This window comes from Thalassophryne amazonica, chromosome 5 (genome assembly GCF_902500255.1).
Source record: "Thalassophryne amazonica chromosome 5, fThaAma1.1, whole genome shotgun sequence".
In the NCBI taxonomy this organism is placed as follows: domain Eukaryota; kingdom Metazoa; phylum Chordata; class Actinopteri; order Batrachoidiformes; family Batrachoididae; genus Thalassophryne; species Thalassophryne amazonica.
This window is the reverse complement of record NC_047107.1, coordinates 38,636,677-38,662,209: the sequence shown is the minus strand read 5'-3', so window position 1 is coordinate 38,662,209 and position 25,533 is coordinate 38,636,677. Positions and strand designations below refer to the sequence as shown.

Sequence of the window (25,533 nt, the reverse complement as noted above, 5' to 3'; positions counted from 1 at the left end):
ATATGTTTTTACGTCAGACAAGCTTGAACCCTCGTGCGCATGCGTGAGTTTTGACGTCATTCGCCTGTGGGCAGGCCTTGAGTGAGGAGTGCTCCACCCTGCCCGTCGGAATCTCTTTGTCTGAATAACCGCTGCAGACGGCGCGCGTTGCTTTATCAACATTTTTTCTGGACCTGAGAGGGATATCCGAGTGGACACTATTCGAGAAATTAAACTGGTTTTCGGTGAAAAGTTTAACGGCTGATGAGAGATTATGGGGTGTTTCTGTCGCTGTAAGGACTTCCCATGGAGCTGGACGTCGCGCAGCGCTTCCAGGCGTCGTCGTCGGCCTGTTTCGACCTGAAAACATTCTAATTTAAGGATTAATTCACCCAGGACGTCATGAGAGAACAGAGAAGATTCAGAAGAGGCCGGCATGAGGACTTTATGCGGACATTCCACTGTTTAATGACATTTTTTAATGAAAGACGTGCGCGCAAATGCACCGAGTCGTTTCCGTGACGACTCGGCGAATCTGTGTGCGCCGCGACAGGAAAAACACCTCCGTGTTGAAAACCATTTGTAAAATTCAGGCGGCTTTTGATGGCTTTCAACAAGTGAGTAACTGAGAAATTGTTTAACAGCTTGGGCATGTTCCAACTTGCCCGTTAAGGTTTCCAACGGAGGTGTTTTTCCTGTCGCGACCCCCCGCGGTCGGGTCCGGTCCGACATGCGACTCTGCCTGCACGTTCTTTCATTACAAAATGTCCGTTAACAATGGAATGTCCGAATAAACTCCTCATGCCGACTTCTTCTGAAAGTTCTCTGTTCTCTGACGACTTACTGGGTCAACAAAGCCTGAAATGTGGAAGTTTTCAACTTGAAACGGCGAGACGCTGCCGCCTCGAAGCGCAGATCGCCGTCAGGCACCGTGGGCCATCCTTAAAGCGACACTACCAGACCAAAATCTCTCATCAGCCGTTAAAATGTTTACAAAAAAACAGCTGAATTTATCGAATGGTGTCCACTCAGTTGTGCCTTACAGTTTTTGAAAAAATTTTGATGAAACAAAGCAGCAGTCTCTGACCCATTCATAAACAATGAAAAAACGACGAGAGGGTGGGCCACTCCTCACTCAAAGACTGCTCACAGGCGAATGACGTAACCGACAGGCGTGAAAAAACTCTCGCATGCCCACGAGGGTTCAAGTATGTCTGATGTAAAACACACGTGATTCAAATCCATATGGTTTTTGAAAAAAATAATAAGGTCCGTTACTTTGATCACAGACTTCGTATATATATATATATATATATATATATATATATATATACACGAGGTCTGTGATGAAAAAAGCGGTCCTTTTTATTTTTTTCAAAAAATAAATGGATTTGATTCATATGTTTTTACGTCAGACAAGCTTGAACCCTCGTGCGCATGCGTGAGTTTTGACGTCATTCGCCTGTGGGCAGGCCTTGAGTGAGGAGTGCTCCACCCTGCCCGTCGGAATCTCTTTGTCTGAATAACCGCTGCAGACGGCGCGCGTTGCTTTATCAACATTTTTTCTGGACCTGAGAGGGATATCCGAGTGGACACTATTCGAGAAATTAAACTGGTTTTCGGTGAAAAGTTTAACGGCTGATGAGAGATTATGGGGTGTTTCTGTCGCTGTAAGGACTTCCCATGGAGCTGGACGTCGCGCAGCGCTTCCAGGCGTCGTCGTCGGCCTGTTTCGACCTGAAAACATTCTAATTTAAGGATTAATTCACCCAGGACGTCATGAGAGAACAGAGAAGATTCAGAAGAGGCCGGCATGAGGACTTTATGCGGACATTCCACTGTTTAATGACATTTTTTAATGAAAGACGTGCGCGCAAATGCACCGAGTCGTTTCCGTGACGACTCGGCGAATCTGTGTGCGCCGCGACAGGAAAAACACCTCCGTGTTGAAAACCATTTGTAAAATTCAGGCGGCTTTTGATGGCTTTCAACAAGTGAGTAACTGAGAAATTGTTTAACAGCTTGGGCATGTTCCAACTTGCCCGTTAAGGTTTCCAACGGAGGTGTTTTTCCTGTCGCGACCCCCCGCGGTCAGGTCCGGCCCGACATGCGACTCTGCCCGCACGTTCTTTCATTACAAAATGTCCGTTAACAATGGAATGTCCGAATAAACTCCTCATGCCGACTTCTTCTGAAAGTTCTCTGTTCTCTGACGACTTACTGGGTCAACACAGCCTGAAATGTGGAAGTTTTCAACTTGAAACGGCGAGACGCTGCCGCCTCGAAGCGCAGATCGCCGTCAGGCACCGTGGGCCATCCTTAAAGCGACACTACCAGACCAAAATCTCTCATCAGCCGTTAAAATTTTTACAAAAAAACAGCTGAATTTATCGAATGGTGTCCACTCAGTTGTGCCTTACAGTTTTTGAAAAAATTTTGATGAAACAAAGCAGCAGTCTCTGACCCATTCATAAACAATGAAAAAACGACGAGAGGGTGGGCCACTCCTCACTCAAAGACTGCTCACAGGCGAATGACGTAACCGACAGGCGTGAAAAACTCTCGCATGCCCACGAGGGTTCAAGTATGTCTGATGTAAAACACACGTGATTCAAATCCATATGGTTTTTGAAAAAAATAATAAGGTCCGTTACTTTGATCACAGACTTCGTATATATATATATATATATATATATATATAGATAGATAGATAGATAGATAGATATAGAGAGAGAGAGAGAGAGAGAGAGAGAGAACATATTTCATATTTAAACATTTTTTTGTGGTGTATAAGATGTCTTGTTTCTTTTGTGATGTACAGTAGTTTGGTGGGAGCACCCCCAATTTTGTTGCCCCCCGGTCCAATGACAATAAAAACAATTGTATTCTATTCTATTGTAACATAAAAACTGCATCACAGCCTATGGAGCTCTCTGATAATTGCCTGATTGTCACACTAAAGAAAATGTTAAATATCATCCATAATTTATAATAAAGAATGAAAAAAGTAAAAGAGTAGCCTGTCAGTCCAGCATCAGTTACCACATGTGGAACCTCGTTCTTCTTACGTCACCTGTCGTTGTAATAGGATGAAAGAAGAGCACGAATCTCAGCAGACACAGCGTTATCCTGCAGCAGCAGCCCCTCACAGGAGGGTGTGGCAAGAGGAGCTGGCAGGGAGGTTAGGAAAAACCAAGAGGGAGGCGTGCCAAGGAGAAGGGGAGGAACAGGTGGAGTGTGTGGTTTTTATGTTAAGGTATGAAGGTAGGAGCCAAATGGGTGTGTTCAAGGATAAACACAATTTGAAGAGAGAAAGAAAACAGAATTGGTCATGAAAAATGTATGACGGCACAAGAATATAAATACGATGAACCAAAGAAAGAACAAAAAAACAAGAAGTGATGGATTCAGGATACACAGGGAAAACATGAGCAGAGAAACAAAAGACAGAAAGTGAGAGCGTGAGTGTGTCTTTTCAGAGGGAATTTTAATTTTGGCAGCGTTTCTCATGCACTTAGACTCAAAGAGTTTAAACACTCACAGTGCAAGCAGAGTGGAAAGAAAACTATTTTATTCTGCTTCATTTCCTCATTTCTGACTCCTGAGCTGCAATTTTCCACACAGCTAAAACATGATCTGATGCTTCAGTGTTGGAGAAACTGTTGTTAAACAACTGCAAAAACACACAATCTTTGATTCTACCCAGTGCTGAACACTTTCTGCAGGGAGGGTGGGCTGGCCCGTCCAATAGTAGTGCATTATCTTTCCAAAATCCGAGGATCCTCGGTTCAAAACCCTGTCTGGCTGGAAAATGACTAAGGGCCCTTGGGCAAGGGCCTTAATCCCCAAGTTGCTCCTGGTGTAGTGAGCACCTTGCATGGCGGCACCCTGACAACGGTGTGTGAGTGTGTGTGAATAGGTGAATGCGAGGCACCATTGTATAGCACTATAATGCAAAAGCGCTATATAAATGCAGTTCACTTGTGAAGAAGCTGAGTACACCTGACAGTGATTAATCCAGAAGCAGCTCAACCAATGCTAACACAAATACTAAGGGCCCCATAAAAACAACAACAACAACAAAAAAACCCAAAACAGTTTATCATCCCCGGCCGCATGCCGAAGTCGGCCCACATCAATTTTTTAAATTATTTTTTCTTTCATTGACAGCTGCGCAGCTCGTGCAAGAACCGGCATGTCCGCTAGTTGGCGAGTATGCTTTAGCCAAAGATGGATGAGGTTTACTGAGCTGGGCCCGGAAATTGCAACTTGTTGTAACTGACAACCACACAGTTAGTTGCTCCGTCTCCCAGTATGCATGTTCATCACACTACTAGCGTGCAGTAGACTGACTGTATTCAACATGGAAACAGGACTTACTTTAAAAATATCTGATATTTTCAGTTCCTCACTTGGTGTTCAGGTGCTGTATGTGACATTTTTCAGATCTGAAATGATGTTGTACGTACCTGTTTCTAAGAAAAAATAAAAATCTGCCCTCCTGCATCACTAATGTTTTTTTTTTTTGTTGTTGTTTTTTTAATGGGGCCTAATGTTATTGTTAACATTAGCAGCTCACTGGAATCACCTAGCTGGGAAACAGCGCTTGCCTCCAAGATGAGAAAGAATACCCAGGTGACCTAAGTTTGAAAGAAAAAAAGAAGTTGTATTTGACCAGGTGTTAACCCGCAGATATAAAGAAAGATGTTTGATGACCATGTAATACACTCAGCTCAACTGATGGGGAGTTTTTGGTGTTTCATTATTGGAACTTCAAGGCTACTGTCTAGTAGATTAAGTCAAAATATTAGATGAATTGTGCACTCTTGGAACGAATAACCAAAATTTGGTTAGTAGTAGTTTTTTGGGTGTTCTTTTCAATAAGCTGATGAAGCACTTGATCTGAGCACCCTAACCATGTCAAAAATGACATTATTCTAAATGACCACCTGAAAACTCTACATTTTTTAAACTCTTAGATCATGTTATGTTCTTTGTAGATATTTATGTGTAAATACATTGTCACAAAAAAATGACGTTTTAAAGTTGTCCTTTTTTTTGTTTAGGTTTGCTAATACATATGACAATGTGTTGATCTTTGTATCAAAATTTTCACTGTTTATGGCAGTTTTGATATAAGTATGGACCAAACAAAAGCAATCCCAGATTTCTGACGTCTGCCAATCCAGATCACCTCCAAAATTCAGTGGAGTCTTCCGTGCCCTAATGTCTATCTGTGTTGTAAATTGTCTTGGCCTCTCTTCATTGGCTTCCTGTTAATTCTAGAATAGAATTTAAAATTCTTCTTCTTACTTATAAGGTTTTGAATAATCAGGTCCCATCTTATCTCAGGGACCTCATAGTACCATATCACCCCAATAGAGCGCTTCGCTCTCAGACTGCAGGCTTACTTGTAGTTCCTAGGGTTTGTAAGAGTAGAATGGGAGGCAGAGCCTTCAGCTTTCAGGCTCCTCTCCTATGGAACCAGCTCCCAATTCAGATCAGGGAGACAGACACCCTCTCTACTTTTAAGATTAGGCTTAAAACTTTCCTTTTTGCTAAAGCTTATAGTTAGGGCTGGATCAGGTGACCCTGAACCATCCCTTAGTTATGCTGCTATAGACGTAGACCGCTGGGGGGTTCCCATGATGCACTGAGTGTTTCTTTCTCTTTTTGCTCTGTATGCACCACTCTGCATTTAATCATTAGTGATTTATCTCTGCTCCCCTCCACAGCATGTCTTTTTCCTGGTTCTCTCCCTCAGCCCCAACCAGTCCCAGCAGAAGACTGCCCCTCCCTGAGCCTGGTTCTGCTGGAGGTTTCTTCCTGTTAAAAGGGAGTTTTTCCTTCCCACTGTAGCCAAGTGCTTGCTCACAGGGGGTCGTTTTGACCGTTGGGGTTTTTACGTAATTATTGTATGGCCTTGCCTTACAATATAAAGCGCCTTGGGGCAACTGTTTGTTGTGATTTGGCGCTATATAAATAAAATTGATTGACTGATTGATAAATTTGGTGAGAATCCGTGATTAGTTTTGACATAATCCTTCAAAGCCTAAATAAAGTGAAATTTTGATCCAGAATTTTGATCTGGATCACCTCCAAAATTCAGTGGAGTCTTCCATGGCCTAATATCAATCTCTGGGAAAAACTCTGGTGAGAATGTGTGAAGCAGTTTTGACATAATCCTGCTAACAAACAAACAAACAAACAGACAGACAGAGACAAACAAACAAACAAACAAACAAACAAATAAATAAATAAAGTCCTTGGCTGACATAATTATTCAAATGCATTATCAGTTCTTAACTGCCAAATGTTTTTTCCTCAAACCTTGTGATACATGGTCATGCATAAGACCCCCACACTTGCTTGTTCACATTCGGTACTTTAACGTTTCCCATAACCCCCTGAGCTTCCCAGAATGCATTGCAGTACCAGCAGAGTTCCGGCATTTCAAAGCCATGTAAACAATGGCTAGCGAGGATGTGGATGGCACCGATTCAGCGAGTTCACAAGCAAATACGATGATGACACATTCTCTCAACTTGAGACAGTTATCTCGAGGGTGTGTAGCACCAGTGATGGACTTCTGCTGTGCCCTGATGTTGTCTTGCTGTCCACACTTCAGGAGGTGTGTTTACACTGTGCTCTAAACCGGAACTCTGCTGACACCGACCTCTCGCATGAGTCACTGACCGCGAGACGGAACAAGATTAACACTTGCGAAACAGCGAATGAAACAATATGAAATATATGGACATCATAGTGTTTAAAGATCTGTTGTGACCAGCTCAAGAACTACAAGGTCAAGGTAACAGCTTTTTTGGAGCATAGCCAGATGTCCAATTATGATGACGAATATGAATTATGTGCATTGAGGAACTCTTTACAGGTAACGCTGCAGGTGAAACTTCAGGAAAATATTCAAATTGTGCATCTTGCAAGAACTGTTTCCTGAACATTTGTCTAATAACACAAATTTTCCGCAGATATTTGACACTTGTAGGGGTAATATCTTGTTTATGATGGTATTTGGCATTCATTCATTCTTTCTGATCATTGCGGTGATATCTATCAGCTAAAATACTACGAATACCAAATTTTTGACATGGTCTGAATTAAGTACAGGGTGAGCACAAAAATTCCGTGATTTCAAGTGGCTATAATATCGAAACTTATTGGAATATGTTGATCAATATGGTGACTGCAGATACATTAGCTCAAAAGTTTCTCTTCTCACTCGCAGAATTTCCATGCACCCATCGATCATGCCTGATAGGCTGCAGAGAGTCTGGACCGAGCTAGATTATGGCACTGATGTACGAGTGACAGACGGGGTGCACATTCTTACACACTGATGGCTACAGTTGCATGATCTCACAAAATTTCATGTGGTATCGGCTGGTATCACAGACAGTCGATGTGATGTGAGACAGAGTTACAGTATTTCATCATCTTATTGAAAAGAACAACCAAATATTGACTACGAACCAAATTTTGTTGAACTGTTCCAAAGTTGCATAATTTTTCCCTAATCTACTGGACTATTAGTCAGCTGTAGTTGGCCAGGAATGTGGTAGAGTTTATAGTTGACTAGAAAAACAGAAGCCCCGCATTGAGTGATGGCTGGGGTCACACCAGACTTTCTGACAAGCAGTAACATAATTTAAAAAGATCTATCATTTTAACAACATCAACATCTGAATTAATTCAAAACATTTTCCAAAAACTAGTTAGAATATGTAGTTTGTTTGTTTTTTGCAAAGAAACACAACTGTAATTGTAAAAGTGTAAATGATAACGTTCCATTTTTTAAGAGTCTGCATGTGTGTTCAATATGAGGTCTGTAACCAAATCAAACAAACTTGAATGTGTTTGGACAAATCAGAACGACATTCTTGTGCTGATGCCTCAGGGAGTAAAACACGAGGAAACAAATGCCTCATTGACTCTTTGAGGTAAAAAAAGGACAATATTCATTCCTGTGCTTCACGGATGCACTAGTTTCAGTAGCACACGTTTGATTTTTGTTTAAACCTTTTTGCTTGTTTGTACTTAAATTTTTTCTTGTTCTTGTACTTTTACCATTTTGAGCTATATTTGAGATATATTCTTGGAATAAAGAAGTAAAAACTGACAAAATCTTTTTTTAACCTTTGCCAAGAGGGCAAGACTTTTCTATTTGTCTGTTTGCAGTATTATGCAAAAAACACTGCACCGATTTTCTTGAAACATGGTGGAAGGGTGGGGTACGGTCCAAGGAGGAAGCCATTCACTTTTGAAGTGATTAAGTAATTTTTCTTTAACACTGCGAGATAGGATGATTTGATGCATTTTCAATAATTTCTTGGAAATTAATACATAGATCATCATAAAAAAACAACAAAAAAAACAATCCAATATTCACATCATGAGACATTTCAAAAAATGTATTTAACTTGGATTTTATGGATCAAAATGTGAATTTTCAGTGGGTATAGTTATATTGGGTGAATGTTAGTTCATAAACTGGGCTGGAAACCTATTAACCTACACTCATTCTGGTGTAAGTGAGGAATTCAGCTTTCAGGTCAAGGTTTTCATACAGCTTGAGGAGTTTCCTCAGGTTTCCCTTTGTGACTTCTCTCTCTTGTTGAAATATGTAGTTTTTTTTCCTGATTTGTTTTTAACCTATAAGGAAGCTGTCTTACCCATTTCGTGATACAGCGAGCCCTGCTTTGGCGTGACAGGGGCCGGTTTCCGTGGCGATGGCAGTTCAATTTTCATCAAGTCATCACAGCACTGCTTCCATTGACCTATAAATTTGGCACAAATAGTCATCTTCAATAGGAGGCCCGTATATAGTGCGATATGTCGCACTATATAAACGGCGATATGAAACACGTCTGTCTCACAAAAACGTACTCATGTCATAGAAATGTTGCCAAAAGGCCTCCATCCAGCGGTGTGTGTCGTCCCGACTCTCTGTGGTCAGCGTGTGCGTGACCTCCTCACCTCCGTACTGGTTGCTGATGCAGACACTCTGAGCTTTACTTTCAGGATCCTTCTCCGACACCCTTATTCTGGTATCCTGAAGAAAAAAAAATGGCAGCGACAAAGAAACATGAGTAAAAACAAATACTAAATGAATGAAATCCCTTTAGATCTCTGCTGAAAACAAAGCCGCTATTTAGGCTTCTTTCAAACCATTTCCCAGTGATTATCCAACAAAAAAGGTGCACACTCCCAATTCTCAAATTCCTGCACGCCAATGTGCCCAACTCAGGTTATGACCACTAGATGGCAGTCTGTTCCATTCACAGCCACATTTCCACTTCACAGGAGCCAAACAGCTGAAGGATCATCAAGTCCTGATGTGATCTGACTGACCTGAGTCCAGAACAGCTTTGAGCCGAGGCTCAGAGGCTACAGGAGACTGAATGAGTCACTGTGGAAAGAATGAGGCAGTGCCCCCCCCCCCCCCCCCCCAACACACACACACACACACACACACACACACACACACACACACACACACACACACACACACACACACACACACACACACACACACACACACGCACTCTAAATAAAGTGATCGAAAACCTGACGAGAAAACTCCTGATTGGGCAGAAGCCATCACTGTGTTTTATCTGGTTGCGTAATAGGACCATCTGCTTGCTTGACCCTCAACCTTTGTGAATTCTGGTGTAATGATCAATCTCGCCATGAAGAGGAGAACTAATTAAGTTTTGGTGGTGATTGGGATCCACACGTGGCTTCTGGATCATGTCTTCACACAGCAAGATGATCTGTTTTCTTTGGATTTGTTAGTAATATTCACCCAAACCCAGTATGTTCATCTTAAAGTGGATAACTGCAAAACTCTGTCTTAACTTTTACACTTAAAAGCACAGGTCATTTGTATGGGGTGCATGCAAAAATATCTGACTTTATTTTATCCCACTGTAACAAATGAAGCGTGCAAGTTGTCATTTGGTGGGGAGGTGTAGGGAACCTTGTTGCACATGCATGAATTTTTTTTCTCGTCCACGGAGCACGTCATACACGAGCACCAAACGAAAGAGTGCAGACGTCTATCAACGCTATATTCCATTTCTGCGAAGAAATAATTTTAAATTTGGACCCCTGTGTAATTCTTCATTGACCCCTACATGGCTGCCATATTGGATTTTCAAGTTGCCAGCACTTTTTTCTCAAACACTGATTTATGAAGAACATTTAGGCCAAATCTGATGCTTGTATCATCATGTGAAAGATTGTTTCAGTTATCTGCTGGACTATAATTCCTGCACACAGTAACTTTAAAGCAATAGACAGGTAATTTCACAGTGACCTCCTTTTGTTTAGAAGAGAACAGTGGCCAGTGTAGTGGAAAAGCGGTTTGTTTCTAGATCAGAAAGTTCAAGACCACCTGTGTCAATTCTCCATGTAATGTGGAGCTGCATCAGGACGGCTATCTGGCTTAAAACGTGTGCTGAATTGCCATGCAGACCCATGATGGATCTGCTGTGGTGACTCCGAGTGGGGAAAAAAGGAGAAGCCGAAGCAACTTACTTACAATTTTTTTTGTTCCCAGTGATCAAACACCTGGTCACTGGTGGGATAATTTGCGTGTGTGTTTTTATGTGTTTTTAAGACACCTGGTTACTGATGTTTGCCAGCTGAAAAAGTATAATAGAACACTTTTAATAAAAGGTGTAATTTATAGATAATTAATGTGGCATCAGTGGACCCAGACAGTGTGCTCTGTGTAAGTCTGATCCTGTCACATCTCAGAAACTAAGCAGTGTGGGTACTGGTTAGTACGTGAATGGGAGGCCTCTTCAGAAGATTAGGGGCTGTGTGTATTTCTCGAGGTAAAACTAGACTTGCGTCAGGAAGGGCATCCGGCGTAAAACTTGTGCCAAATACCAATGTGGCCCGGCCCTGTATCTGCTTGGGCGACCCTGTACAAACACAGAAGCAGCCGAATGGACAACAACAACAAGTGTGACATCAATGACTCGAGATGAAGATCCAGATTTACTGTAATGGCTCTGCACTCTCCCAGAGAAAGGTCTGACCCCCAGTTTGATAACCACGGTGCTGGTTAAGGATCATTTTAATGGACTGTTCATCCTTGCCTGAGGATTTCAGTCTTGTATCTGCAGAAACTGGAAAAAATTTCGAGGAGCCTTAGTTTTCAATTCTTTTGAGCTTTTCGTTGCTCACTGAGCTGCATGGTGTTTTTCATGTTTACACAGTTGCACCCAAAGCAGAGTAGCACAAACAACTTTGTGCTACCAGCATCAGAGCAGCTCTGCTGGGACAACTGAAGGCAAAAGTGCTCGGCTCAAGGGCAATTTGACAAGAAAGAAATTTTTTTTTTTTATCTTGATCTGGTTTGCAGGTGGTCTGAGATTCAGAAGGGCAGAAATACACAAGGCCAGAAGGCTAGCGATGCCTTCAGTTTTATGGGAAAAGCACACCGTTCCACTGCCGCTGTGAGGGACGGGTTGTGTGGAGGCTGTTTCTGACCTTGTTGATGGAGATGGTGAACGCCGGCTCCACATTGGCATTCACATCTTCTTGCCGATGGAAGCAGGAAAGGCTTGTTCCTTTCAGAACAGCGTGCACTTTTGTCCAGCTCTGTGGGTCACCTCCCAACTGCTGTGGAAAGGAAAAAGGGGAGCAAAGTCATGGAAAGGTAGGCAGAGAGAGAGACAGACAAAGAAAGTTGAAGATTTGAGAAAGGAGTGAGAAATTTGCCAGAGGAAAACAGGGGAGGAGGGAACAAACCTGTTATAAAAATGAAACATTTGCCATTCAGTATGAGTAATTAACAATTTTGGATACTTGTGTGATTCATCACAGTGAAAAAAAAAACAAACTACAAATCACTGTGTGATTTTAGATTCAACTGTGTCCTTTTTTCTTACATAATGGAGAAATTATGAAGAATTTCTTCTTTTTGCACATAATATTGCAAAGATTTGATTCATTCTCTCCCAGGCTACTACACAGATATTACTTTATGCTCTCATGTCATACAGAATGCTTTACCTTGTATTATCTGGCTTGTCATACACCAATACTATATGTCTTCAAATTGCTCAAAATGCTGCAGCTGTAGGTCTAAGCCAGATGAAGAAACCTGACCCTTTAATTACAACAGTAGCCTCACTTCTTTGGCTTCCTGTACATACAAAATCAGGTAATATGATTTTGTTGAGAAGATATAAAATAATGAATGGTGAAGCACCTCCTTATCTCTTAGGCCTTATAAAACCTTATATACCTTCCTCAATATTCAGGCATATTTTTGCATTCCAGTGGTGAAAAAGAGGACAGGAGATTTGTTTTATTGTGCTCCTTCTGTCTGAAACAACCTGTCTGCTGACATAAGAGTCAAATTCTGCATAATCTTTTTTTTCCAAAATATGTTTATTGCCTTTTTATTTTATACACAGTGTCATACTAGGAGACAATAAACAGAAATAATAAAATAACGAGATAAACAAAGCAACCAACCAACAAACAAACAAACACTGGCCCGTACAGAATGTGACATTTTTCAGTTCAAAATACAAATGCTCGTTTAACAATTGATGAAATTTCCAGTCCCATGTATGTTCCCAAGTTTTATGGAAGACATCCTTGTGGTGTAGTCGGCAGGTGAGATAGTCCAAGGAAACATAACTGAAAACAGTTTTATGCCATTGTGTCTTACTGGGAATCTGGTCTGAAATCCAATTAATAAGCAAACACTTTCTGGCACAAAAAGTAAGCATTCGGTATAGTTTCTTATGAAATTTGTCAGTGATAATAGGGTCATTTAACCCAAGCAACAAAAACAAGGGGTTGCAGTTCAGATTGGTTGAAAATATTTTGTTCAGTTCCTGTCCGATCATCTGCCAGAAATGTTGTACTTTTGAGCATGACCAGAAACAATGTGTAAGAGAGCCAGTCTCAACTTTACACTTTAAGCATAGGGGGGAAGACTCAGGTTTGAATTTGTGGCGAAGATACAGAGAGATGTAATCTCTGTGGAGAATCATGAGTTGAGTCGCTCTAACTCTATTACAGACACATAAAGTTTTTGCATTGCTCCAAGTATCCTTCCACTCATCCTCAGAAATGACACAGTTGAGTTCCTTCTCCCACAGTTCCCTCAAATGTGAGGTGTGAACTGTAGAGTACCTTTTATGAATATTATAAAGTATTCTAATGGAGCCAGGTGACTCATTTGAAAAGATTTGCCTTTCTGTGTCTGATATGTCTTGTTGCACAGGATCCGCAACATTCCTTCGAATAAAATCCCTCACCTGCAGCTGTAGAATCTTTTAAATATAGACATCTATTTTCTTTAACCTAGAATGAAGTACTTATCTACTCATCAACATTCACCAGTGGCCCTGGTGGGTTTGGATTTGCAGCTATTTTCTACTATTGAATGCTAACATAAAGTCATATACAACTTTTCTGTGGATCACATGACATTTGACCTTGGGTAACCTTGGAACACCATTTACAATGGCCACTTCAAGGAAATGGTTAAAATACAGCTGTGGGTCCTGTTAATATTACATTTACACTGATCATCCCATTTGACCTTGTGTAACCTTGAAAAACCTTCAAGAAACTGGTTAAAATGGAGCTATAGTTACTGTTAATATCACATTGATATGGGTCATATGACCCTTGACCTTGAAAGGTCAAACTCATTTACAATGGCAACTTTAAGAAACTGGCTAAAATACATCCATGGTTACTTTTAATATGACATTTATCTTGGTCACATGGCCTTTTCCCTATGGTGACTTTAACAGGCCAAACTCAAGGTCATAACTGTTCATCTTAAACACTTTGGTGCAGATGTGGATGAAAAATGGTGGAAGGCTTGCGCTTCAATTTTGGACAGAACTGGTCAAAAGTCAAGAACACGCAGAATCATAAATTATAATAACTACTTTAATAATAATCAGGGCTGTGAAATGAAAACTGTGAAATCCAAGGAAAATTCGCAGGGGGTCTGGGCCCCCGCCCCGAGGAGCCGGGGTCTAGGGCCTTGTGGGACCCCAGAAACCAAATTAAATTTTCATCTACTGATACATTTTCAACATCTCCTGGAAGAACAAATCTCAAAAAAATAGTGCTTATTTAAATGATCCTAGATTCAACCTTTCATTTGAACCGTCAATGATCATGTTGAAATAACAAAATATGACATGGAAGTAGGACCTGGTATGATTTTCCTTTTAATTGTAAACCAAATTATGCATTAACTCAGAACAATTAAACTACATGAAATTATGAAGACTGAAAAGACTGTAAAGTATTTCAAAAACCACAGCTAAAGCTTGTAGAATATTTTAAAAATCAGGGTAAAATATCAATAAAATACCTTATAATAAAAAGCCACACATTCTTGTGTAAATTCCTGTAAATCCACTCAAAGCCACAGTGTCTTTTTTCCCATGAAAAAAGTCTACATTAATAAACTAATTTACACTGTTGCGTAAATTCATGTAGCCTAAATTCATTCAAAGCCACAATGTCTTTTTTTTTTTCAATAAAAGAAAGTCTAGATTAATGAAAGGGGAAAAAGAAAAAAAGGGCACATAATCTTTTCTGAAATCCTGTTTGAACAGCACAATGTTTATTTTCCAGAGAGAGAAAAAAATTCTTACCAGTTTGCTTTTCCCGTTCATCTTTCAGGTGTGTTGATGAAGCCAGCAACAATTCCACAGATTCTTGTCCTTATCACACTTTTTCCAAAGTCTTTCTCGCCATCTTCGCTCTGTCTGATGTCACTCTGTGACACAGACATGTTGTAAAGTTCTTCTTTTAAAAACTTGAAAGTTCTAAAAGTTTACGATGTCCACATGTTACTTTTAGCTAAGCTTCGCACAGGAGCAACACAGTGTCACCGCAGCAACCAACCAGTCCCGCTTTAAGACAACTGTCGTAACAGCCAGGCTTTGAGTGGCATTTATTCTCCTCGAAACTCCGCGGATCCAGGGAAACTGATTTGTATCTGTAACACACAGATCAGTGTCCGCGGACTTATAAAACTTGCATAATGTCGTAAAAAAAGAACGCTTTGCGATAAGCATTTTAAAAACTCAGTAACGATCACGATTAAGAGTACAACACTAACACCCCCGCCCCCTCCCCATGATGAAATCCGCGGAATCAAGCGGATCCGCAGAGTTTTCACAGCCCTGAATAATAACTTTATATAAATCACGTTAAAACATGCAAGGTGCAGGTGTTGCACTCTCTGAGTGCCCGTTTTTGTTCTTTAATTTTTCTCTTCCACCAAGCTGTGTCCTTTCCTAAATCATACACTGACACCCTCCTTTGCCCTGTTCCCCTCTCAGTCCTCCTGTCTCCTGACAATCAGATGTGTCCAGCGTAAGGGCACGGACATCTCATCGGGGTTGCTGTCATCACTCATCTGTGATGTGGGGAAAATTCCAACTATGTATGCTGTCATATGTTTTGGACAACGTGAAGTTCACTGAGACACTGTATAATATGAGCCTGTGTGGATTAAACCACAATTAATTGACAATGGTGTCGACATACCTTGACTTTCAAGCATCCGCTCATCATCTGTTGGTTCATGCAGTGAGGCTGAGCGGCGAGACGACAGCACACGCTGCCATACAGAGGCAGCCAGTATGAACACTCTTCTGCAGGAACACAGAGAGAATAAATAAACACTTTATTTTTCCTACCAGACAAACACTCATCGGAGATATGGCTCTCTTAACAACCAAAGCACAACAGAGGGTGTAAAAGATGGGCAGCTGCAAGGGCCGTCGTCAAGTGTAGCAATGAAACTTTACAGCAGACTGAAGGGCCAATGAATAAAACACTTGGGGCCTGTCCTCCTTAAAGCGCAGGGCCCTTGTTAGCCTGCATCATTATAGCTTTACACAACAGTCACCTCACTAGCACAGCCGTCATTCTGCTGCCCTGCAAGAAGGCAGTCTGCCAGAAAACACGCCAGGACGGAGAGCAAGGAGAAGGAGGAGAAACTATGAGAATGTACAAGGAGAAATGAGACAGCGATGAGTAGCAGGATAGACAGATGGCTGGTTTGGCAGAAAAAGAAAACAACAGGGAGAATAGAGATGATAGATTCCAACCAGTGGCGGCTCTGCAGGTGTCTTCTTGGTGGGGTCAATGCTTATTTAATGAAGGGCGTCACATAATTTATATATAATCTTCCAAAATATTCTGTAAAGTAACTTTAAAGTGTTTGCTACATATATGTTGTTAAATCACACACACAAAATTTGGGGCAATTTACAGTCAAAAATTACACAACTAACTACAAACATAATTCAGGATAGCGGCTGCTCTCCTTCCTATTCTCCTTTACTCTTTGTGAATGTTGAACTGTCACACTCTTGTTTCACAATTTTACAAAATCCTGGATCCTGCATTACGTTGATCAATAAGCAAACAATACATTTTTAATTATGCTAGAACCCAAAAGCAAGCGAAATAACAAAAAACACAAACATCTTGCTTTGTGCAAATAGTATGAAGTCGCTGAAATTGCACCACTCAAATGCAAAAACAGTATCTCATTGGCTCTATAGACACTGGGAAAATTATACGACCACATCAGAATTTTTTGGTGTTCTATGTCCAATTTCTGGCCAAAGTAAGTGGTTACTGCGCTGAGTCTGGTCCTCGTGAGGTTTCTTCCTACAATACAAAAACATCCAAGGGAGTTTTTCCTTACCACTGTTGCCACTGTGCTTGCTGAACTGGTGGGGCAACAGAAATTCTTAAGGGGTTACCGCCCCATCAAGCTTTAACCCTAGAGCCACCTATGAAACTACCACTTACCGTTGCCTGAGATGGTGAGATCGTGTGTGCGAAAGCTGTCCTGGATGTGCAGCAGCGATAGGGTGGTATGAGCCAAGAGATGATACTTGGGGCCCCTGTAGACACAGAAAGGCACAGATCTTTTAGCATGTAGGTTTGCATACACAAAGCACAAACACAGAACATTTCAAGCCAAACTTACGGGACTGAGGGAACTGGCAGCAGCAGAGGAGCAGCACCCCCATTACTAACAGGACTACAGGGTCCCGGCTCCATGGCTGCCCGGAGCTTCTTTCCAGACGATCGACCAAGCGAGGAGCTCAGCTTGCTGGCTAGTTTCCTTGGCGTACTTCCCGCCGAATAGTCATCCTCCGAGCAGCAGCTGTACAGCTCAACACGCAGCTCAAAGCCTGGACTGGCTTCATTACTAACAAGATACACACGCATGAACTTTACAGCGAGTTCACAAATCATCTGAGAGCTTTTTTGACTGCAGATACGGTGGTGAACACTCTTGTGTTGAGATGGAGCTCTGAATTCAGTCATTGTATTTCAAATGCCAGACTGTATGCAGAACACTTACAATACGACTGTGTTGTCAAAGCAAATATCGGTGAGTGTGCGGTCAACGATCACCATGTCTGTGTCAAAGATCTCTCCTCCAAGCTGCAGCAGACAGAACACCGCACACCGATGAAGCTCTGCAAAGAAGACATGGAAAAGCAGACTCAAATAACATGACAGATAAAAGACATCAAACTGTCACTTTTTAACATTCTAGGTTAAGCAAGTTAAAGAGTCAACAAAGTGTATTTAATAGCCAAATATTCCACCAAGGTGTTGGGTACCAGACACTTCTATGATGTGTTCACGTTTCCATCCTGACTTGTTAAAAACGAAAGCTGACTGTAAAAGTTATTGATATCTATATTATAATAGACAAATGGCCTCTGTGTGCATTCGTGCGTGCCATTTGCTGTTTGGTATGCTTATGTATTTTGGGTCAAGGATGAAAGCTGCGAAAATGGAAAGTTGATAGGACAAATATTTTTGGAGAAAGTAGCCATATTACCTAACAACAGTGAACAATGGACATTCTGCTGCAATGTATCATGGGAGTTTGGGGTTTTGGGATTTTAAATGTTTTTGTGGTTAATGTTAGTTTAACAGTGTCGGTAGTGTTATTAATTTATTGTTTTTTGTAGTCCAACTGGTTTAGTCAGCTTAGCTAAGTGTTATTTTGCCGTTATCATGAGTGAAAAGTGTAGTGCGTTTGATGTCTTCCACCACAGTCTCTGTTTGTGGTTATGTAAAAAAAACAAAACAAAACAAAAACACCTGCTTGCGGCAGAATGCAGAAAAGACAAAAAGTTATGCGTGTGTGGGTGCCTGCGTATATAACTTTGATCATGGACCAACTGGGGAGAGCTAACATTTTCCATTTGGTATGCTTATGTATTTTAGGCCAAGGATGAACGCTGCCAAAACGGAAAGTTGATAGGAATATTTTTGGAGAAACTAGGGATATTATCTAACAACACTGAACAATGGCATTGATATTTACATTCTGGACTCGCATGCCATTCCAGCAGGGGGCTGTAAATGATCTATATATTAAAAGCGTGAGTGTCTGTGTGATTTTATTTATTAAGTTCAATGTAACTGCATGCTGTATATAATTGCAAATACGTTAAAAATGGATGACAAGAAAGTGAAAACACGTATTGTCATTGTGGTCCATTTAAAAATCAAATGACAAAATAGAAGTAATAATAAAATAAAATATTTATGATAATAATAATAGTTTGTGTATATGATAAGAACCTAAAGAATTTATAAATACATTAGGACAGTAAATTAACATTTAAAAAATTGCATAATTAACAGGAAATAAAAGGGTTGAGTTCTCCTTCTATAAACTGTTGAGGTCTAAGGTTCTAAAAACATTCTGGACTGAAACACCATTACAACTTATTATAGAAACTTTGCATAATTTATTACCACCCTGGAAAAATGTCAGCTACTTATTTTATAGAAACACTACCCAATCTATAGCCTGTGGATCCCCACAATGTGCTAGTTAACAATAATTATCCCCCCCCCCAACTCCCACTCCTTTTGGACTAGATAATTTTATTTTTGGTTAAAGGGGTAGGCGTTAATAAGCTTTGCTTCTGCCTATACCCTTTCAGGCACACGGATGCACTGTTAATCCATTTTCTTTCTTTGTTGTAAGTTTTTTTGTTGTTGTTGTTTTGGACTGTGTGTGCTGAATAAATTCATTCATTCATTCATTCATAATCCTCATATTTAGTTTTTCCAAATGCATATGGGCTCTTAAAATGGAAGGACTGTGTATAAAAATAAAATAATCCTTAAATGGTAAATGTGATCTTTTTTTTTTAAATATTATCAATGTGCACGTTCATGGAGTTGGTAAGGGTACTATCTCACTGTGGTGCGACTGTCGAGGAGTAGTTGGGGATGTCAATTATCAACCAAACACGCAAATCTGCGACAAATTCACAGTTGGTATCTCACTGAATTGGTGCTAATGACATGTTACCGCATGTCGCCTGAATGTGGGCTGAGTATCGCACAGACGTGCGGCAAAAAAGTCTGCATACATATTGTGCGAGTGTCACACAGCATTCGAGCGGAGTGCAGCATATGAGTGGCACTCACGCAGCATGCAAGTGAGAAAACAGTGACATCCCCACACTTGCGAGACATTCACACAAGAACAGAGACAATGTTGCACCCGCGAAGGCTGTGCGAGTGGCCGTGGACAGTCACGAGAGTGCCACGTGGTATCCAAGCGGAAATCGCCTGGCTCTCTTCAAGTGGCTCCACATAATTTATATTCTTGAATTTCAGTTGCATGGTGTGTCAATGTGGACATTTATTCAGTATATCAGACTCCCAGGGGTCCCAGGGCTGTTGGAGTGTGTTTAGTACCCGGGATGTCAGATAGTAATTTTTTTTTCCTCACTCAATGTAGTTCCATAGCTCGCCAATCCCTCACAAAGTTCTTTCATGATTCTTGCGCATTATGTGGGACATCTCCCGCGGACAAAACATGGAAATTAGCCGGTGGCTATAATCTGGCTTGTTTACATCACTGTATGGTGATGGACATGAATCTGCACTGTCCATTCACAATATATCAAAATAATTGTGAGCACAAAGATCAGAAATGCACATGCAACCACTTCTCTCGGAGAAGGAAAAACCCCAAAAGGCACAAAAGATGGATTAAAATAGTAAATTTGTCGATTGTAGTCATCACAGCCAGCTTAATAACGTGAACTAAACACTGCTATGGCAAATAATGACAAGATGTACTTTCTTTGTCATCATGGTGAAGCCGCTTTAAGAGTGCTCTCTCCTCATTTTCCATCAAATATTCAGCAATATCCACATACACGCACAGGGGCTACATTTTTACACCAGTGTTTTCGCCAATCCATCTGTCAGTTTCAGAGTGTCGTGTAACATTTTTGTCAACCACAAGCAAGTCCTCATAATTGTATTTGATTTGTTTCACCTCTTCTTTAGGAGTTAAAACACAGGGCAAATTTGCAGTTTCCGCACTGTAAGCTAACACAACAAGTTTGTCTTTGTGCTCCCCATTAAGGCCCCTTCACACATAGTGTGAATTTGGTCAAATTACGGCGAAACAGCACAAAACAGTGCGAATTAGCGTACCACGAAACACTGCGGCGACGGGCAGGCGTGCACGACCCTTGTGCGATAGTTCGTGCATGCGACAGTGTCTTTCAAGCAGGAACAAGCTGCACCACATCACGCTGCTGATGTGGAGGAAAATAAAAACCAGCTGTATAATTAGTGAATATCACTGAGTTGACATAAATAATACATAAAAGGGGATGCAATACAGAATCACACGGTTTAATAACCCTGGTTTTAAAAAAATGCCACTCATTAGATTTGAACCCACACGCTCTGATTACCAGATGGAAACTTTACCACTGTGCCACAATCACTGTCTCTTAACAGGAACGTGGAGTGGTTAAAATCAACAAGCAGATAAACATATTTTCTAAAAAAAAAAAAAAAAAAGAAAGAAAAAAAGCACTGTGATAACTGACCAAACAGTGTTTGGTATTGCATATTTCTGCTGATATGTGACTGATAGTGGCGTACTTGTACTGTTGGCTTGTCATAAGGTCCTGCGGCGCACTGCTCGCTATCCTGCCAGACAGATGTGACGTTCAGATCGCCTGCTGCATGTCCACATGAACTGGAGGTCCGGCCCAGCTGGAACAGCCTGTCAATGTGCGTGCTCTGCAGTCCGTCGCAGAAGCAATATATGTTTTTATGTATTTTGATGGGAGGACAGCAAGCATACACATGCAAGTGTCTGTCAAAACACGGTGCGTGTTCTGCAGCTCTGACGTCCAGGACCAGAGTTGTCGACAGCTGCCACGCCCCCATCCGTTCAGCGCACAGACCAAGGTGTCACTCTGTGATCAGATGAGAGGCACCTTGCCTGCGGGGAGCGGGCGAACCAAAAGCAGGCACGTGTAGGGGGAGCGCGCGACACACATGTCACATGTGCACTCAGCAACTCCACAGTGGTGGGGGCACTTTGACAAATTTCACATCCAGCTCGACAATGATTGTCTGTTGACTTTTTTTGTGATGATAGTACAAATGGCCACACATTTTCTAAGTGCCATGTGAGTGGTGTTAGATATTCGTGTGTCACCTGGAATTTGGCCGACACCTGAAGTGAGAGGGTTTGATGGGCTCGCACAGGGCACACTCTGTCTTTCAGCCACTGGTGTGCGCAAATAATTGTAACAACAGCGGTACGAGGCATTCGAGGCAGCTACGAATTTACACGTTTTGGATACGATTCCTACTTCATGCACATTTTTGCGAACTTCGACCAAATTCGCATTATGTGTGAGGGGCCCTTAACGTGGAAACCTCTGTGTTTACAAAAATGTTTCAATTCATCAACTTCCGCCTTTTAAAGTCATCTAAACATATCGTGTTCCACCATCTTTCCCGTTTTTACACAGGTTCCCTTGTTAGCCAAAATTTTATCGAATGCCATAATGCATAGTGCAGGCCCAGATGCTAAAATCATTTATTGGGTCTGATTCATTAAAATAGTAGGCAAAATTCATATTACGTACTATTACTCCTATTTCATATTTGTTTTGTTCTGCTGATGCCGCCATGTTTCTTTGCACCTGGTTGAAACTGAGTGCCTCATGATCCTGGACAATTTTGAATTGCTGCATCACAAATCTGAACAGGCCAGTTACAGGAGTGATGAGCGGAGCTTCATTTGTTCCTGCATCTTTCAGTGTTGGTGATGTGGTTTCAAACCTTTTTCTGTAATGTCATTAAGTTTTGGAAAAAATCTACTGATGGCAAAACATTGTTTGTTGAAGGTTATTTGATGCCTCCTGAAGATCTGGAATAATTTGTTCCATTTCAAAGGTAGAAAACTGAAACTTTCCGCTCCGTTTCCTAATGGTTTTCTAAGAGAGCGATTGTGGAAGTGGACCACACAGCAGGTGTTCACCATTCTAACAAATTTTTAAGGTGGACTCAAAGAAAGCTTTACATTACTGATGACACAATCCCATTATTTATGTTTTGTTTGTATTATTTTTTGTGGGTGAAGTTCATGTCTTTCACACAAATGTGCTCAAATTTAGTCCTGACAGAAAGTGTTCCATTTTATTCTTCAGTGGAGCAACCACATCCAGGCTGCTGACATTTCTCATCAAAATTCAAGTTTGCAGTGGCCACTTCTACATGAAAAAACCCTTTTTTTCATGTGTGCACCTTGAATATTAAATATCAAGGACATGTTGGCATTTAATATTCAAATTCATTATTCCAAGTAACCTACTCCTGACTAAAATATGATTAGTCATGTGAGAGAAGAACATGCTGCATGCTTTGGCTCTTGGGGTCATTTTGTGTCTCAGGACTCTTAATGACCCTGACTAACCGCCTCATTTAGCATCCCCATCTCCTCAATTCATTTCATTTCATGCACAAGTCACACGGATTATTTCTGTTCAAGGTGCCGGGGAGAGAAGCAGCACCAGGGACATTTATGATGACACTGCATTAATACACATTAACTATCAGGAGTAGGTGAGAATACTGCACATCTGGACTCAGAAATGCCATCAAAACCTTTCAGTGTTGATGCATAAAAATGAGTAAATCCTTATGTGCACCACAGGTGTCACTTTTTTGTTCTTCTTCTTCTTGTTTAAGTCTGTGCACTACTAAAAATCGACTGAAGGAAAGAAAGTAACCGGGGAAAGTAACAGTCACAGTACACGTGTTGTGTAAAATACACGGGAACCCTCATCCAATCCTAACCCTTAGCCTTAAACCGAACTTTAACCAAACAAAACCCCTAAACCTAACCCAAACAATAACCCTTAAACAGAACCAACCCTTAAATCGAATCCAACCCAAAAACCAAACTCAACCCTAAACTTAACCCAACCCTTGATCCTAACCCAATCGTAAACCTAACCCTTAACACCTAACACTGACTCATAAACCAACCTCAAATATCTCGGAGCGAGGTGGATCTGCTGTTGATTTGGCACATGTTTACACCGGATGCCCTTAGTGACGCAACTCCACATTACATGGAGAACGAGCAGGGGTGGACTTGAATGGGGAACCTTCTGCAATGGAAACAAGCACAGTAACCACCTGCCCATCACTCCTGCACTTCAGATAAAACCAATGTCAGTTAACACAGTTCGTCGTTGCATCTACAAGTGCAAGTTAAATCTCTACCATGCAAAGCAAAAGCCATACATCAACATCCAGAAACGCCACCGCCTTCTCTGGGCTCGAGCTCATTTGAAATGGACAGATGCACAGTGAAAATGTGTGCTGTGGTCTGATGAGTCCACATTTGAAATTGTTTTTGTAAATCATGGACATCATGTCCTCTGGACAAAAGAGGAAAAACACCATCCAGATTGTTACCAGCACAAAGTTCAAAAGCCAGCATCTGTGATGGTATGGGGGTGTGTTAGTGGGCACTAACACACCCCCATACCATCACAGATGTACTTACACATCTGTGATGGCACCATCAATGCTGAAAGGTGCATCCAGGTTTTGGAGCAACACATGCTGCCATCCAAGCAACGTCTTTTTCAGGGACGTCCCTGCTTATTTCAGCAAGACAATGCCAAGCCAAATTCTGCACGTGCTGCAACAGCATTGCTTCGTAGTAAAAGAGTGCAGGTACTATACTGGCCTGCCTGCACTCCAGACCTGTCGCCCATTGAAAATGTATGTGGCGCATTATGAAGAGCAAAATACGACAACAGAGACCCCAGACTGTTGAACAACTGAAGTCGTACATCAAGCAAGAATGGGAAAGAATTCCACCTACAAAGCTTCAACAATTAGTGTCCTCAGTTCCCAAACACTTATTGAGTGTTGTTAGAAGGAAAGGTGATGTAACACAGTGGTAAACATACCACTTTTTTGAAACATGTTGCAGGCATCCATTTCAAAATGAGCAAATATTTGCACAAAAACAATAAAGTTTATCAGTTTGAACATTAAATATCTTGTCTTTGTGGTGTATTCATTTGAATATAGGTTTAAGAGGATTTGCAAATCATTGTATTCTGTTTTTATTTACATTTTACACAATGTCCCAACTTCATTGGAATTGGGGTTGTACATGAATGGTTTTGTTCAATACGACAGATCATCTACAGGATGCATTCCACATGTGCTGTCTCAGACAACTCAGACAACAACTGGCAAGATGTTCGCCAAGTATGTTCACCATGCTTACACAGAAACGCCTGCACTGGCTTCACCATGTCTGCTGCATGGACAATGGGTGCATCCCCAAAGACCTTATGTACAGCGAGCTAGCCACTGAATCCAAGGCCACAGGGCAACCTGCACTACGCTTTAAAGCTGTGTGCAAACGCAACCTTAGGGCAGGTAGCATCAACCCTGCTGAACTGGAAATGGCAACTCAAACCGTGCCAGGTGGTATCACTTCATGAAGGCTGGGATCCAGCAAGCCGAGGAATATAGGAACACCAAGTGGGAGGAACAGAGGACATGCAGACTACAGAGTTAGCACCCACTGCCACCAACACCAAGGACTTCGTCTTATACCTGTATTATACCTTTGTCTATTTGACTAACTAATTCTAAGCCCCTACTGCAAAAAAAACAAAAACAAAAAGAAAGTATACATCCAATGTTTACATTTCTCTTAGCAAAATGCTACATCATAATGTTTGTATATGACCTTTTTTCTTTACTTTGAAAGATTTGTGTAGAGCAGATAGTTCTATGGGATGGGACTTGGACTACCAATATAGAGACCAAGGGTTTGAGACCATGTGTGGGTGCACACTATCTATCTGTGTCCTTCAACAAGGCACTTCATCTGCATCATCTCAGTCCACCCAGTTATAAATGGGTACTGGCCTTGGCTGAGGAAGTAACCTGTGATGGACTGGCATCCCGTCACGATCTGTGTAAGAGTGACGTCTTAGTGTCTGCGGACCCTAAAAATCTACCCAGTTCTGCATGTATGCTGCTGGAGAGCCAACAGGACTGAACAGTGAGACAGGTTGTGCTGCCAGACATTTATCACATTTTAAAAACCTGTTTCTGCTAAATGGGGAGACGTCTGGGAAGCAGCTCCAGGAACAATCACTT

At 41.4% G+C, this 25,533-nt stretch overlaps 1 protein-coding gene across 7 annotated transcripts in view; it reads right to left on the bottom strand.

The window, feature by feature from the left end:
- Window positions 1-25,533, bottom strand: part of rtkn (rhotekin) — a 318,614-nt gene that overhangs the window by 4,047 nt on the left and 289,034 nt on the right. For 4 of the 7 annotated variants that reach the window (XM_034170025.1, XM_034170028.1, XM_034170026.1 and 1 more), the window contains exons 4-10: window positions 17,393-17,510; window positions 17,012-17,236; window positions 16,831-16,925; window positions 15,553-15,659; window positions 11,500-11,631; window positions 8,884-9,049; window positions 8,670-8,774 (exon numbers count right to left, since the gene is read on the bottom strand). In XM_034170025.1, coding sequence (XP_034025916.1) covers window positions 8,670-8,774; window positions 8,884-9,049; window positions 11,500-11,631; window positions 15,553-15,659; window positions 16,831-16,925; window positions 17,012-17,236; window positions 17,393-17,510 — 948 coding nt within the window. Of the gene's footprint in view, window positions 1-3,047; window positions 3,150-8,669; window positions 8,775-8,883; window positions 9,050-11,499; window positions 11,632-15,552; window positions 15,660-16,830; window positions 16,926-17,011; window positions 17,237-17,388; window positions 17,511-25,533 lie in introns of those variants that run through there. The other 3 variants (XM_034170030.1, XM_034170029.1, XM_034170031.1) reach the window with 3 other exon arrangements.